Source organism: Chelonoidis abingdonii, chromosome 16 (genome assembly GCF_003597395.2).
Source record: "Chelonoidis abingdonii isolate Lonesome George chromosome 16, CheloAbing_2.0, whole genome shotgun sequence".
NCBI classification, from domain to species: Eukaryota; Metazoa; Chordata; order Testudines; family Testudinidae; genus Chelonoidis; species Chelonoidis abingdonii.
Window position 1 is genome coordinate 12,803,451 of NC_133784.1, and position 17,467 is coordinate 12,820,917.

Below are 17,467 nucleotides of genomic sequence, written 5' to 3' on the forward strand. Positions count from 1 at the left end.
GGAAACTCAGCTGTGGCTGGAGGAGATCCAGAACCCATGACATCTCCCTCACTACACTGTAAGGTTTGGTATGCTCCTCCCATGCTCTTAGACACCAGCCCACATGATGGTCCTTGGGAAAAATTACATTTCTTGGGTAAGAGGAAAAATCTTCTTGAGAGGTGAATGGCTCTGCAACCATCTTTAGGTGCTGGGTCTAGGGCCAGCCTGTGGGGGGACCTTTTGCTCTAGATGGCCCGTGTTGCTGGGGTGCACATAGATTCTGATGGTGAACGGCCCCTAAAAATATACATGTCCCCATGAAAGATTCTGACCTGAGAGCCTGGTCCAGACTCATCCCAGTGAACACGAAGAATTTCAGGTATTCCCCAGCCACCATCTTACTGAACTCATTACTGAAAGAGAGGGGAGAGAGAGTTGAATAAACCAGACAAGTGACAGACCAGTGTAGAGAGAGAGGGAGGGATGGAGATGGGGGGAGGGGGAACAGAGGAGATTTTAAGAACATAAGAACGGCCACATTGAGTCAGACAAAAGGTCCATCTAGCCCAGTATCCTGTCTTCTGACAGTGACCAATGCCAGGTACTTCAGAGGGAATTAACAGAACAGGTAGTCACCAAGTGATTTTAAAGCCCTTAGAACCACACCAGGAGACATGAGACAGGACAGTGGAAAGTGCGATGTGGGTGGGCACCCCCAATTCAGTCTCCAGTTTTGAGGTGTATTGCACTGATCTCCAGAGGGCAATATTCTGAGTTCTCTGTGGAGCCTGAATGCAGTATGAACTTTGGGCATACGTGGCCTTTTAGATGTGGGTTGTGAGGAGCGCTCCCATAAGCTCCTGCTAACGGCAGTCTGTCCTTGGGTGTGGCTCTCTTTCCTACCACTCTCTGCATGCTCCTATGCCCCTGTGGCAGCACCTATGCATGCAGCAGGCTGCTTTGTCTTCTCAGAGACTGAGCAGTGCCCTGGATGGACAGCCTCTCCTCATAATACCCACACGTACTTCTTCCCCAAATGGCGAGCCACGTCTGCTTTTTTGAATCCGTCCAGGTTGTAGAGCCTCTTTGCCAGGCGCTTGGCAGCCTCAAGGTCGGCCTTGTGCCCGTTGGACAGTGTGTCTGTGCTGCCCAGCGCCAGCTGCTCCGTGCTGTCCATCTCGGAGTCTGAGTCTGAGACCAGCTGACTCAGAGGATGGTCACTGCAACAAAAACAGAAACCTTGGGTAAGTCTTGGAACAAAACTTTTTCCACTGCAACCTGCTAAGGCACCTGGGCTCCTGACCCCAGGCTCGCCGTCCTTTCTGCAGCTCACTACCTGGCTCTCCACAGCTCTCTGAAGAGAGATGTCCCAGGAGGCTTCAGCTCTAGACACCGCTACTAGGCCGCAGAACTGGCTGGAAGTACAAGGGGTGGGATCTGAGTGTTCCCCACTTTGGTTTTGTTTGATGCCCAACCTAGAGTTTGGAGACAGAGCTGTAACTCTCAGTGACACATCATCTGACCGCGCCAGGCTGTCTCCTGCCTTGGGGACAAAGGGCCTTTCCTGTTAGGGAAAGGGATATAATTGAAGATTTGCTCTGTGTATATACCCTGCTTGCAAGCTGTGCAGTGTCTGACACATCTCCAGCTCTGAAAGAAGTCAGCCACATCTTGCCACAGGGACCCAGCCCCCACTGTGCCCTCTCTTCTCTTTCCCAATACCCCTGCTTGCTCCCCCCCATCCTCTGCATCAGACTGGGACAAGATGGACAATTTAAAATCCTTTTAGACTCCCAGAGCCAAATGTTCACAGATTCCCTGGAGAGACTCACTAAGATTCACCTAGCCCATGATTCCGGTCTAAGCAGGTGCACAAGGATCCCAGCAGCCTGGTCAGTGGAGAGCACCAGCGGCAGCCAGGCTCAACAGAAAAACTAACCCAGCATGCTGTGGGAGACTGGGAGGGAGGATGACTCTTCTGCAGAAGAAGCTCTCTCCAGAGATGCCCAGTCCAGGGCTCTCCCTTGGTTCTGAAAGGCCCCCTCCAGCCCCTTCTCCACTGATGCAGAGCACGTTTCTCATCGCTCTGCTGACTCAGCCATCTCCAGCCCTGTGGAGCTGAAACACAACTTTCAGAGCAGGGAGGAAATTCCCCCTCTGCCACGGGCAGGTGACACTGAAGTGGAGCCAGGCCCTTGAATGGGGAACTGGGGGTGCCGCTCAGCTGGTGTCCCAGAGAGCTGGGCCTGGGTGCAGCACCCCGCAAGGAGCATGGAAATTGCATTGGTTTATAGCCACCACTGGCCCAGAAAGAGGATCCAAGATAGAAGAATTCTGGAGACTTTCCCTGCTGGACTGACTGGATCACAGTCCCATGGCCTTCAGCTCAGCTTAACCCGAGTGCTGGCCTGGTGAGGCTCTAATAGTAGAACAGTGGTCCCCAACCTTTTCTGGGTGGCGGGCGCCGGACAACGAGCCACCAAGGACCATGGCCGGCAGACAAGCATCTGCCAAAATGCCGCTGAGAAGCGGCAACATCAAGAGGCGTTGCCGCTGAAATGCTGCCAAAAATCAGCGGCATTTTGAGGCGACGCCTCTTGGTGACGCCGCTTTTCGGCGGCATTTCGGCAGTGACACCTCTTGATGACGCTACTTTTTGGCAGCATTTCAGCGGATGCTTGTCTGCTGGCCAGTACGCGGGTGCACATGTAGTAGAGTAATACCTAACTCCTCTGTCTGTGCAGTGCTGTTGTAGCCCTGTCAGTCCTAGGCGATTAATGGGACAAAGTGGGTGAGGTCATAGCTTTTCTGGGACCAATATAAGCACCCCAATAACCTCAGCCTTGTGCTGTGTATACAACCGCAGGTACTTTAATGGTGCTATCCCAGGGGTAAGTTTGGGACTATCCATAACACTGTACAAACTCGACTCTTGGGTTAGATGGCGCCAAGGTCTGCGAGCAGCCGCCCTCTGCAGGGGGCAGGCCCAATCCCAGTCTCAGTGCAGAAGGCCCAGGGGAAAGCCCATATGCACCAACCAGGAAAGCTGCCAGTGCTGTGTGCGGTCCCCCAGCAACCACGTGGGTTCTGGGCCTTCCTCCAGGAGCAGCTGGTACTGCAAAGTCCCTCTTTGCCCTCTCCAATGCAGGCAGGTGCCCTAAAGGCACAATCTAGCTTTTAATCATATTTCTTATAATTGCTTGTGCTATTTTATCTCTGAAATTCTTCATGGCTCATGGAAATACTGTCCCCAGCCAAAGGACTATAGGCCAGTGAATTCTCACAGTTAAATGGGGTTTAGATAGGCCCATTCATACAGTCACACACACAGAGCAGAGCCACCAGCTCCTTGCATGGCCATCAAATGCTCCTTAGCCCATGTTCTGCCCTCTCCATCCCTCCCTGCATATTGGAAGGCATACAACAAAGAGCCATTCATCCTCCGGGTCCCACAAAGGGTGCGTCCAATTTATGCAACAGGTTGATTGCAGGAGCTTCGTCCAGTGTGCAATACCCACCAATGTAAATGCCTTAATGGACATTTTAACTGGAACAAATTCCCTGCATTCCTAGGAAAGCAGTAGTTTATAATCCAGACCCGTATGCTGACTTCTTTACTTAGCACTTCTCATCCATTGATCTCAAAGCATTTTACAAAGGAAGGGCGATATTATTATTCACATATTACAGACGGGGAAACTGAGGCACAGAGGGACGACCAGAGATTAGCGACCAGGTCTCCTAAGCTGCAGTTCAGCGCCCAATCCTGTGTATTCTGCTTCCTGTACTACTTCAGTCCTTGAGACCTTAGATTGACATGTTAGAAGAGCTACTCTAGGGTCAGCCTTCAGATCAGAATGACCCAGAGACAGAGAAGTTCTCCCAATCAAAAGCATCCAGAATCCACTCAACACTGACCTCGTCCAGATTTGCTGGCAGCCCCATAATGTCCTAGACTGATTTATTTTTATGGTCCTCTAATTGACTTTTAAGAGGCCTCCTCTCCTGAGCCAGTTTCAGAATCAGATCTCCTGCAGAGTCTGCTTCATCCACTAAGGACATAGACTGCTCTCCGCTCCACACGGCTCTAGTGCACACTGCATATGTGGAATTTGGGAAGCCAGCCAAGCACGCTCCACACAGGGGTCAAGTGCAGAGGATGGCAAAGAGCTCTCCTGAGTGCGAGGCGGGGGTGAGGGGAAAAGTTTTAGAGGCGGATTTTGCTGCTTCTGAAACCTTTGGCTTCCATTTTCCCCAACTCCCCAGCTTGGTTTTTGAACATGGTATGTAGTCTTGATATTTGAGTCAATGGGCCAAATTCAGCTCTGGTGTAACCAGGTGTAACTCCCACTGAATTTTTTCCAATATCTGCCTGTGATTACAATCAGACCAGTGGCTAGGGCACTAGCCTGTGTTTTGACACATCCGGGATCTATTGTTTCTCTGTCACAGATTCCCTGTGTGAACCTGGCTGAGTGCCTGTGCCTCAGTTTCCCCATTTGTAAAATGGCGATAATAGCATTTCCTTCCCTTTCAGGAGTGGTGGGGGATAAATACATTGATGATAGCACGGCACTACAATATGGATATCATAGATTAGAGTTTGTTTTCAACCCCAGTCTCATCTACTGTGGGCCAGTATTGCTGTTGGGAGCCACCTCTTGTAGCTAGATAACTCATAGCCAGCCATGTCACAAACACATCACGTGACTCCAGGGAGCCAAGTTTTAACTGATCCTAACAGCAAGCGAAGCCTGACTCTTTAAGGCAGCATCTACAAGCAGCTCGCAAATCACGTTCCAACTTGTTCCCGGCTGAAGGCCCTTTTTGTGCTTTCCGTCCAGAGTCTCCTAAAAACCCATGTCTCCCTTCCAGATTCTGTCCACCTGCTGCCAAGGTGATGCTGCTTTTGCATTCTGTTAATGAACAATATCTCCACTGCGCTCCAAATAAGACAGGACATTTCAAGCCCAACTCAGAGAGGTTATGAGCTCTGTTAGGCCTCGCAAAGTGACCTCTCAACTACCTTCTCCAGATTGATTTTCTGGCTATATCTGAAGGCAAAATCTTGCATTGATCTTTACAATAATTTCTCTCTTTCTCTCTCAAAGTCCACATCTCTCTCCAGGTTCTCCCATCTGCTTCTGACTGATAGGTGGGGTTCCCCTTTGCCACTTTAAACTGGTGTGCGTGGATTAGCTAGTGCACTCCTGAAAGCTGTGTAGTATCTGAAATCCACCATCTCCAGCCTGCAATCCTGATTTCAGGCTCTAACTCAGCAGAACCTAGGGCGGAAGATAATATATCTGGCACTTAACATTTTAAGACAAAAATGAGCTGATTCATGCTCCAGGCTTTGAAATTAACTTTTCTTATCCTAATGGCAGAGCTACTATACTAACTTTAAATTGGAAGCATCAGCCTTGACTCCTAAGTCCTCAAGTTTGGCTACACTGATGACAAGCCAAAATTCATCCCTCACCAAATCAAAGTCACTCTGATTTTTAAACAAAAGTACCTTCAGGAAAGAAAACCAATAACCAAGTCTTTAAATCAGTGGCGACCAGAACAAAATGTGCATGGATGTGAGGGTCATAACCAAGGTGACTCCAGTTTCCCTGTGAATAATAATTGGAGATATACCAATCTCCTAGAACTGGAAGGGACCTTGAAATGTCATCAAGTCCAGCCCCCTGCCTTCACTAACAGGACCAATTTTTGCCCCAGGTCCCTAAGTGGCCCCCTCAAGGACTGAACTCACCACCCTGGGTTCAGCAGGCCAATACCACTGAACTGTCCCTCCCTGCCTCCCCAATGACCTAAAACATCTCAAAGCAGTTTTTCAAACTGTACTTTCTCAAGCAGCACTTTTGTTTAGCTTCAAGAACTATTTAGCTCACATGTAAGTCTAACATAAAACCTTAACCAGAAGATTGCCCTGCACTTAAAAAATAATTAATATTCAATCTAGTACTGTACAAGCATCTTCTGTAAGTCATCTCCAGACTAACTTGAAACCCCCCACTATTGCAGTATGGCACCCCTCAGTCCCGACCAGGAGCCCCTGCTATGCCCCAGGCTCCTCAGAGCACACTGTTATTCCAGTCTGGGGCTGTATTCTCAGCTCTGTTGCTGCATCTCAAGCCTAACCTGCCACAACCCCTCACCATTTCACTAACAGGTCAGTTCCCAGGATACCAGTTGTATAATACCACTTCCTGTCCTTTTTACAGCTGTTCTTGTGGAGCCCAATTCATGTAATGCCACTTCCTGAACTCACTACAACTGTTGCCAGGGGACAAGGAATCTTTTCATGCCACCTCCTACTCCTGTAGTCATGGGGAGAGATTAACATTGTATTTTCTCCTGTTGCCTGCTACAGCTGTCACCTGGGGAAAGATTCCCGTTGTGCCACTTCCTGTTCTCGTTGTAATAACTGGCAATGGTTCACACCCTGTGCGAGTTTATCTGTTTGTCCAGGGTGTGGGTGTTGTCTGCATGGAGTTGGCTGTCCTCCCACATGCTGTACAGCTGTGTGCTTCTAAGTCATGTTCTAAGGGGAACATTCATTCTGATATTTCCCAGTCAGTTATTCAACACTCCAGCTGCCATTTCTCAACTGTCCCTCTCAAAATCCTGCTGTCAGCCCCTTCCAGTTGCTAAGCACCCTCTGCCTCCCTTTCCTTGTTGCCATAGCATCCCCTGTTAAGGTGGTTACAGGCAGACGGGAGCAGTTAGCTTCAGCCAGCCTTGGTTAGTAATTGGTGTTTTCTAATTAATTAAGATCACAAGTAGCTACAGCTCCCCATCCCAAATCTAGACACCTTACAACATTTGATTTCTGAAGCAGTCTTCTGTCTTGCCACCAGTGAGTGCTTCATACTGGCATAAAGGCACCAACCAATTCCCTTGTTCATGCTACAATTCCCATCACTGGCATGAATTCATGGCGTGCTTTCTGTCCACACCAGAACACGCCCCACTCAAAATGATCGAAGCCCTGCCCCTTCCTATCAGGGAGTATGAGGTTCTCCATCGCTGGGTGTGTTTGGGACAGACTCAGTTTGGTCCTGTACAGCTCCAGTGTGCTTGAGTCTTGGAAGAAGAAAGGTGGTCGGCCAGATAAATACAGAGCAAGCAGCATAAGGTTGGAGTGGTGTTTTCCGAGAACTCCGCACTCCTGGTGCTGTGCACATCAACTTGAGTTCCCCAAAGGTGAAGGACTGTCCAGGTCCCATCGCAGGACAGAAGGGGGTTCATCTCCAGGCCTTGTCCAACCACCTAGCACTGAGTCAGTATTAAGGACACAATCCTCCAGCTACTGTGTGCACAAAGCTACCACTGACCAGAGTGGCACACACATGGGATAGGATCTGGCCCATTTAAACTGGCGGAAAGATGTTCAGGAGGTTTCACTGGAGGATGAGCAGGGGCAGGGCAGTTGGGTGAGGCTCCTGGCACTCAGGATGGGAGTCACATTGTATTGTCCAGATTTGACAAAATGGGGGACTTTCTTAGTGTTTTGCATGAATAATGTGTGGGTCTCACTTTCCCCTGTGTGTGGTGTATTTAACGAGGTGCTGGGAGAGGGAGTTTGTTATTACAGAAGACCAGGTGCGACCTTGCCTAGCAGCTGGGACCCCGGACAACTGCCTGGAGATGAAGGACTCTAGCAACAGGTGACTAGGAGGCCCACCCAGCTTGGCAGTCAGTCGGTTCTGGGCAGTGGGAGGGCAAAGGGCTGAGGAGAGGACCCCGGTGACCTGACCAGACAGTTCCAGCCAGAGGGGAACAAAGGACGGAAGACAAAGGGCTCCAGCGACCTCTTCATCGAGCTGTTGTGGCTGGTGATATAGGATGATCGGCCGGAAGGAGGGAACTTCTGGCCTAGGGCGAAAGAGCAGCCAGAGCCCACCTGGATGCAAGGGAGACTTAGACGTACTGTGCTGAGGGAGGCCAGGCCTGAGGCCCTGAGAATTTCCTATGCTGTGTTCAGATGCTCAATAAACCCTCCTGTTTTATGCTGGCTGAGAATCGTTCCGGTCTAGAGATCAGGGTTGCATTATTCCCTGTGGGAATGGAGGGGATGGGAGTCCAGAGAGAGCAGACTCCCTGAGGGGGCCCACGGGGAGATTCAGGCATGCTGGAGGCTCAGAGAGGTGCAGTTTCAGGAGGCGGAGGGGCTTACAGCTTAACCCCCGAGAGAGAGTGGACCCCTCAGAAGGGCTGTCACAGTGAAGGGGCTTCCTCCCTGGGACTGTAGGGAGCTGAGACAGAGGCGGAATCCTGCGAGTCCATGACAACTTGGTAGCAGAGGATGGTTGGTAGACGCACCCTGTAGACAGTTGGCTGCAAGCAGAGAGGCTCTGCAGTGAGTGGCTGCCAGAGATAAGACGAGGAATTGAAGGAACCAGCAAGGAAAGGGCCTAGAACCAGCTCCCTAAAAGGGACCTTGTACGTCTGTGCAGGGAGAGAGGGCTGAGTGTTGGGAGGCTCACCCAGGAGCAGCTGATTTCCTGGCTGGTAGACAGTGACCGGTCCAAAAAGCAAGGGCCAGATCCCAGTGGGGCTCCCCACATGCCCAGAGAGCCTGGGAGTAGCAGGGTGGCAGTCGGGGCAGCAGCAGTGAGTCCATCAGACCCCGTTCCCTGGTTGGGAGGGGGACAGCCCAATCTGGGTTCCCTCCAGTGGAGGTGAAGAGATGGAAACTGGAGCTGAGAGTGAAGGAGCTGGAGAAGCAGACGCTAGCAGGTTAGCAAACTGCTTGGAGCATCAGAAACAGGAACTGGAGTTGGAGGAGAGGCAGGCAAAGAGGACTTGCTATGGGGTAAGTGGGGAAGGATCCCATGATGCCAGTTCAGCAGGAAGCCTAAATTCCAAAGTGTGCCCCAGTGTAATGGGGAAAGGATATTGATGCCAACCTCACTGTCTGTGAGAAAACTTCTGATTCAAACTCAGCTGATCCTATAGATGAGCTCTGCTCTCTAACCCCTCCATCCCCACACTTGGTCCCAAATCCATAAAGGTGTTCAGAATCCAAGGACTTAAAACGGTTCAAACAGGCGTGACTGCTTAAGTTTGAATTGACCCCTGAAGCATGTAGAAAACATTTCCAGGATCATACAAGACCCCAGGTGTCACCTACAAGGAGTTCACCACCCCACTGGGAGAATATCCCCACAAAGACATGTATAATCTGATGGGATTGGAGCAGCTGTCTAACATCTGCCATCCAGACCTTAAGACGTGGTTAGTGGACCACATACGCTGGCAAATGAGTTTATAAACAGTAGATCTGGAGTGGGAGGAGATTCAAGTCGGGGACTCAGAAGGGGAGTCACCCAGAGACCTCTCAGAGGTGGGACTTTAGGAAGCCAAAGCAGGGGTTCCAACAAATGCCAGAATAGGTAGACCCCCATATGGGACCCGAAGGACCTGGGATGTAATTACTGCAGGCAAAAGGACATAAGGTGGTGCAATGCCTAAAAAGAAAGGAAATCTTGGCCCAAGAGAGTCCTCAAAGGGTTAACTTGGCAAAAGGGAAGACAACTTGTAATACAGGCTCAGAAACCAAGCTGTATGTCTATCACACAGCTCTATCCCTTCAGAGGAAGCAGTCACCCAGTCAGCTCCTGGGGGCAGAGCTGGCCAGGGAGGAGTGGCAGACAGGCTTCCACCCCAAGTCCAGCAGATAGGTCTTGTTATACACCCCTGGGCTCAGGCACCTCTGATACCTGGTGGGAGCAGAAGGTGGTGATCAGCTGGGAGATATTCACGGGGTGGAGACATTCTGGGACCGAGAATTCTTGTCAGTGTGGTGCAACTCCACCAGATGCTGAGGGACTATATAACTTGGGTGAAGGTCCCAAATATAAAGCCATTCACCCTGCCTATGGCCCAGATTCCAGTGCAGACAGAGGAAGGATGCGGGGAGGGGGAGGGCTGGTAGCTGGGGTCTTTCAGCACATCAACTTTGAAGTATCCTTGGATAACTGTGTCTCTTTAAGACAGGATCCAGACCCTGTAATGGTCAAAAAGCTGAACCCAGAGATAAGAAGGTGGAGAGAGCAGGAGCCAGTGTGCATGTGAACAGCTCAGCTGCTGGGGAGGAGGGGATGTTTCCTTGGCTAGTAGCATAAAGGAAGATCTGTGAGGCTTGGGTTACCTTCTTATCTGCAGCCAGATCCCTGGAGTTGAGCGTGACAGGACGGTCCTGCACTGGAGGAGGTGGCTCATGTTGGCTCTGATGCTGTAACCAAAGCAGTGGGCTCGTTGCCTAAATGGGGGCTAAGGTGATGACAGCTGAGGTGGTGGACCCAGATCCAGTAGTGCCCAATGCATACCTAACCCTGAAGGGGGTGATCGGACCCCGAGTTAAGGTCCTGTAGTGAAGATACATATAAAATGGGGGACCCAACACTGGCCCCAAAGAGGTTGGGGTGCATAATCAGCTACCAGTGGAGGTGCTGATGGGGGATGTATTGGAGACCTGGCCAGACAGCGCCTTGGGTCTTGGCTGTAGCTAAGGGGGGCGGGGGGGGGGGGTTGCTTGGCCTGGTACCAGCAATCTACCCAGCAGGGGGCGTGGAACCTCCAGTGGGAGGAGGCGAGTTATCAGGAACAGAGCTGAGACCAAGAAGTGTGGAAACTGAGGCACAGCCAATGAGGGCTGGGCCTGAACCCAGCAGCTGAACTCCAGACCGAGCAACAGAAGAACTCCTCCTTGAAAAAGCTGAGCGTCCTTATGGGCCCTGGTGTTGCAAGACCCTGGGGAAGAACTGCAGGGAAAGATCCCTGTAAGAAAAGGGATCCACTACTGGGAAAACTGAACCTTGTGGGATCGGGGGCAGCTGGTGGTTCACCAGAAGCATACCATGTCCCTCCCTCTAAACATCAGGGGGACCAGTGTACCAGATGAGGGGGCTGCCCCAGAAATTTACAGGGGTCCACCCTTTTGAGTTGGTGTATGGAAGACCCCGGGACTTGAGAGACAAATGGGAGGGAAAGATGAATGGGAAACTGGTGGTGGCGGTGGAGTACATTCCGGGGAAAGCTCACTGAGCCCATGGGCTTGGCCAGGAAGAACCTTGCCAGGGCCCATGTAGTAGAGAGAAAAACTGTGTGATCATGGGAGACTTTAATCTGAGAAACACACCTGGAAGTCTCATGCTGCCAGTAATAAAACATTCCTGGAATTTCTGAACATTACAGCTGACAATTTCCTAAGTCAAAAAGTGTTGCATCCAACATGGTGGAATTATATATTAGACCTCATCTTGACAGGTAAAGAGGAACTGATCACAGAACTATTAGGTACAATGGCCATGGACAACGGTCATAATGTGCAAATAGAATATAGTCCAGACCAGTAATTATATATAAAATGCAGTGTTTCCCAAACTTGGGATGCCGCTTGTGTAGGGAAAGCCCCTGGTGAGCCGGGCCGGTTTGTTTACCTGCCGTGTCCACAGATTCCACCGATCGTGGCTCTCACTGGCTGCGGTTCACTGCTCCAGGCCAATGGGAGCTGCTGGAAGCAGCATGGGCTGAGGGACATACTGGCTGCTGCTTCCAGCAGCTCCCATTGGCCTGGAGCAGCGAACCGCGGCCAGTTGGAGCAGCAATCGGCAGAACCCGTGGACGGGGCAGGTAAACAAACCGGCCTCAGCCGCCAGGGGCTTTCCCTACACAAGTGGCATCCCAAGTTTGGGAAACACTGATCTAATGCTTTAAAAGAGCCAGTTTCACAAAGCTGCAAACAGTTATGAGCCAAATCAGCTCATAAATTCTGGGAGAAAGAATTTAATGGGAAAAACCTGGATGATAATTGGAACTTATTTTAAAAACCCTTTGCTAGATGCCTGAAAAGCCACAATCGAGGAAGAAGGCCATATTGTTTAAAAAAACGACATGGTTTATAGGGGAACTGAAGGCAGCTATAAATAACAAAAAATGATAGATCACAAATGGAAGAAAGAGGAAGTTGATAATATAAATCAGAAGCTAGGAACGGTAGAAAATGGATAAGGGAAAAATCTGTCACTAGCAGAGTTAAGGAAAATAAGGAGGAGTTTTTTTTTTTAAAGTATAGTAGGAACAAAAAGATTCCTGACGGTGGTATTGGTCCCTTCCCAGATCGAAATGGTAGAAATATCAGTAACAATAAAGAAAAGGCAAAATTGTTCAATAAATATTTCTGTTCTGTACTTGGAAAAAAAACAGATGATATAGTCTCATCATAAGGTGATAACACTCTTTGGATTTGTACAAGATGGAACACCACCAACCGTGCTGCCTAGTGAGCAAGCAGGGGTATGGCAGGTCAACTTCCAGTTGCAAATATCATCCTGTCCTTCAATGCCCTTTGAAGGGTTTCCAGTCCTTCCCTTTAGCACTGGGACTTAGGGGGGTCTGGGCCCTCGAACGGTCAGGGTCTTCCCCATCTGGATTCTTTCTCAAGGTGAAGACTCCTGTTGTTCTCATGTCTTCTTGGAATGGGTAGGGAAGCACTGCCCTCTCCACCGGGCTCTGGTCCAGGGCCTAATGATGGGCAGTTACACTCTGCACCTTGGGGTGCTAATCAGCACTGTCCCCCAGCCACTTCCTACACAAGTCTCCTTTTCCCCACAGTGTAAATCAAAAAGTCTCAAGTAAAGTCTCTGACCTGCACAGTCAGTCCTCTGCCTCTTTTTTGTAGGTTTGCTCAAGTCTTTGGCAATGAGCTCCTGAGCTGTACTTCTCCCAAGAATTCAGAGCAGCTATCTGCTCCCTTCCATTGCCCGCCTCCTTCTGAGCTGCTCTGCTTCCTCTTTCAAGCCCCTCTTCCACCAGCTTGTGCAGGCTTTGCAGGTGTGGTTGTGAGGAGGCTGCCTGGGCCCGGAGCTTTTCCTTAACACCTTGCACTTCAGTGTGGGGTTTGTACGCGTCATCATACCATTCCACCAGTATTTCACAAGGATGTTACACAGCAGCTACTAAGGTTAGACGTTTTAACATCAGCAGGTCCAGACAACTTGCACCCAAGAGTTATAAAAGAGCTGACCGAGGAGCAAACTAGATCATTAATATTGCTTTTCAATACATCTTGGAAAATTGGGGAAGTTCCAGAAGACACAAAGAAAGCCAATGTTGTGCCAATATCTAAAAAGGGTAAATGGGATGACTCAAATAACTATAGGCCTGTCAGTCTGACATCGATCCCAGGCTAGATAATGGAATGGTTGATATGAGACTTGAGTAATAAACAGTTAAAATAGGGTAACATAATTACAGTAATACCAATCAACATGGGTTTATGGAAAATAGATCCTGTCAAACTAATTTGATTTTTTTTATGAGATTACAAGTTTGGTTGATAAAGCTAATAGTGTTGATGTAACATACTTAGACTCCTGTAAGGTATTAGACTTGGTACCACACAACATTTTGATTAAAATTCTAGAACAATATAAAATTTAGTCCACATTAAATTGATTAAAAGCTGTCTGATAGATCTCAAAATGTAATTATAGACATGGAACCATAATTGAATGGTTGTGTTTCCAGTGGGATCCTGCAGGGATTGGCTCTTGGCCCTACACTATTTAACATTTTTATTAATGACTTGGAAAAAACAAAATAATCACTGACGAAGTTTGCAGATGACATGAAAATTGAGGGAGTGGTAAATAATGAAGAGGACAGGTCACTGGTATAGCACGAGCTGCATCACTTGGTAACTTGGGCACAATCAAACAACATGTGTTTTAATATGGCTAAATGTAAATGTAAATGTATCCCTCTAGGAACAAAGAACACAGACCAGACTCATGGGAAAGGTGAGGGGAGCAGACTCTGTCTTGGGAAGCAGTGGTACTAAAAAATACTGGAGGGTTGTGGTAGATAGTCAGTTGAACATGAGCTCCCAGTGTGACACTGTAGCAATAAAGGCTAATGTGATTCTTGGATGCATAAACAAGGGAATCTTGAGTAGGAGCAGAGAGATTATTTCACCTCTTGTGTTTTGCTCTGATGCAGCTGCTGCTGGAATAGTATGTCCAGTGCTGGTGTGCACAATTCAAGAAGGATATACATGAATTGTAGACAATCCAGAAAAGATCCATAGGAATGATAAAGGATTAGAAAACCTCCCTTAGAGTGACAGACTCAAGGGGCTTCATCTATTTAGCTGAATCAAGAGAAGATTAAGGGGGGACTTGATCACAGGCTATAAGTATCTACATGAGGAGCACAGATTTACCAAAGGGCTCTTCAAGCTAGCAGAGAAAGGTAGAACACGATCCAATGGCTGGAAGTTGAAGCTAGACAAATTCACACTGGAAATAAGATATACATTTTTAACAGTGAGGGGAATTAACCTTTAGAACAATTTACCAAACGTTGTGGTGAATTCTGCATCTCTGACAATTTTTAAATCATGATTGCTGTTTTACTACAATATCTGCTCCAGGAATTATTTTGGGGAAAAATCTCTGGCCTGTGCTACACAGGAGGTCATGGAGTCCTAGGGCTTAAGGCCAGAATTGACCACCAGATCATCTAGTCTGACTTCCTCTATACCACAGGCCACCAGCACCACCCAGCACCCACACACTAAACTCAACACCTGAAATTAGGCCAAAATGGTACAGCCCTGAGGAGACTCAACTATTACGTTCCACAGGCAGAAAATAGGAAGGACCAAGATGCACCAGTGCCTGAGGCCCCCACAGTGGCAGAGAAATGATTACATGAGATACACCCAAATAACCCTGGCATTTGACTCACTCAGAGGAAGACAAAGGCCAAGGCAAAGGAAAAAACAAAAACCCAAGGTCACTGCCAATCTCTATGCCATGAGATTGCCAATTTCTATGCTGGAGAAAAATTCCTTCCAGACCCTACATGTGGTGATCAATTGGACTCTGGGCATGTGGGCAGGAACGAGCCAGACAAGCACATGAGAGACAGAATACCTCACCCCAGCTCACCTAGTGTCCCATCTCCAGCCACGCTGGAGAATGCTTCAGAGGAAGGGGGTAGCAAAACCCTCCCATAATACATTGCTCCTTCTTTACCCCTACAAGTGGATTGCTTTATAAGCTGGATGCATGCAAACAATACAGATTTTAATATAGCCAGCTGTACATCTAGGAGCAAAGAATGCAGGCCACACTTACGTGGTGGGGGACTCTATGCTGGGAAGCAGTGACTCTGGAAAAAGATTTGGGGCTCATGATGGATAAGCAGCTGCCCATGAGCTTCCAGGGCAATGCTGTAGCCAAAAGGGCTTGATCCTTGGCTATCAAGTAAGTGTACAGTTTGTATTACCTTTGTATTTGGCACTGCTGGAATACTGTGTCCAGACCTCAATTCAAGAAGGATGCTGATAAACTGGAGAGGGTTCAGAGAAGAGCCATGAGAATGACTGAAGGGTTAGAAAACCTGCCTTACAGTCATAGACTTCAGGAGCTCAACTTATTTAGCTTAACAAAGAGAAGGTTAAGGGGTGACTTGATCACAGTTTATAGACTTCTACATAGAGACAGAGCATAAATCCTATGGGCTGGCCTCTGTAGCTCCTGCACCAGTCTTCACAAGGGTGTTAGATGGCTTTGAAGTGAGCCTGTAACTCTCTGGCTTGGGCCTCAGTGAGGAAGAGCTTCTGAGGCTCCTAGACTCTATTAGGGCAGTAATGGAGCCTTCTCCTTTGAGCCCCAGCCTCCATCCTCTTCTTCCTCCTTGCACTGATTTGTCCAAGCACCCGCTGTGATAGGAGATGGATTGCTCCTCTGCCTGCGGGTGGGTGGACTGCTTCGCCAGTGGTGCCTTGTAGATACACCTCTCCTCTGTAATTCTCAGGCTCTGGCTCCACGGTGACATATCTGGCTTATGCCCAGGTCACAGGATGCGTGTGGTCATGCAAGTGACTGTGCTGTATGGAGGGTGCTCACACTGAGATTGAGAAGAGGTGGGGGTGTTTCTCTCTAGGGAGCTCCCAGGTTGAATCAGATGTCTCATGGGAAGCCAGTATCCCACATGGAGGACTGGAGCTGAGCATAGGAGGTGAATGATGGCTTGGTCACCTGCAGTAAGGCCGCCTCCTGTGTCTGCTGTTCACCCAGCATGTGTTATATTCTCATGGCCCATATCAGGATAACAGGCCTTGTGGATAGGGGGGAAGTGGTAGATGTGGTATATCTTGACTTTAGTAAGGCTTTCGATACTGTCTCGCATTATCTTCTCATAAACAAACTAGGGAAATACAACCTAGATGGAGCTACTACAAGGTGGGTGAATAACTGGTTGCAAAATTGTTCTCAGAAAGTAGTTATCAGTGGTTCACAGTCATGCTGGAAGGGCATAACGAGTGGGGTCCCATAGGGATCGGTTCTGGATCCGGTTCTGTTCAATATCTTCATCAATTATTTAGATAATGGCATAGAGAGTACACTTATAAAGTTTGTGGACGATACCAAGCTGGGAGGGGTTGTAAGTGCCTTGGTGGATAGGATTAAAATTCAAAATGATCTGGACAAACTGGAGAAATGTCCTGAAGTAAACAGGATGAAATTCAGCAAGGACAAATGCAAAGTACTCCACTTAGGAAGGAACATTCAATTCCACACATATAAAATGGGAAATGACTGTCTAAGAAGGAGTACTGCAGAAAGGGATCTGAGGGTCATAGTGGATCACAAGCTAAATATGAGTCAACAGTGTAACACTGTTGCAAAAAAAGCAAACATCATTCTGGGATGGATTAGCAGTATTGTAAACAAAACACGAGAAGTAATTCTTCCGCTCTACTCCGTGCTGATTAGATCTTAACTGGAGTATTGTGTCCAGTTCTGGGTGCCACATTTCAAGAAAGATGTGGACAAATTGGAGAAAGTCCAGAGAAGAGCAATAAAAATGATTAAAGGTCTAGAAAACATGACTCATGAGGGAAGTTTGAAAAAAATGGGTTTGTTTAGTCTGGAGAAGAGAAAAGACTGAGAGGAGACATGATAACAGTTTTCATGTACATAAAAGATTGTTACAAGGAGGAGGGAGAAAAATCTTTCTCCTTAACCTCTGAGGGTAAGACAAGAAGCAACGGCATAAATTGTAGCAAGGGCAGGTTAGGCTGGACATTTCTAACTGTCAGGGTAGTTAAGCACTGGAGTAAATTGCCCAGGGAGGTTGTAGAATCTCCATCATTTGAGATTTTTAAGAGCAGGTTAGACAAACATCTGTCAGCGATGGTTTACATCAGGGATCAGCAACCTTAGGCCCGCAGTCCACCAGGGTAAATCCCCTGATGGGACAGGATGGTTTGTTTACCTGCCACATCTGCAGGTTTGGCCGATCACAGCTCTCATTGGCCACGGTTTACCACTCCAGGCCAACGGGGGCTGCGAGAAGTGGCGTCCAGCACATCCCTTGGCCTGCGCCACTTCCCACAGCCCCCATTGGCCTGGAGCCAGTGGGAGCTGCAATCAGCCAAACCTGTGGACGTGGCAGG

The 17,467-nt window shown here is 48.6% G+C and overlaps 1 protein-coding gene across 1 annotated transcript in view; it reads right to left on the reverse strand.

The window, feature by feature from the left end:
- PSD (pleckstrin and Sec7 domain containing) overlaps positions 1 to 17,467 on the reverse strand; it is a 79,343-nt gene that overhangs the window by 29,156 nt on the left and 32,720 nt on the right. Inside the window, exons 5-6 of the mRNA XM_075072918.1 lie at positions 1,008 to 1,202; positions 315 to 395 (exon numbers count right to left, since the gene is read on the reverse strand). Of these exons, the coding sequence (XP_074929019.1) occupies positions 315 to 395; positions 1,008 to 1,202 (276 nt within the window). The remainder of the gene's footprint in view (positions 1 to 314; positions 396 to 1,007; positions 1,203 to 17,467) is intronic.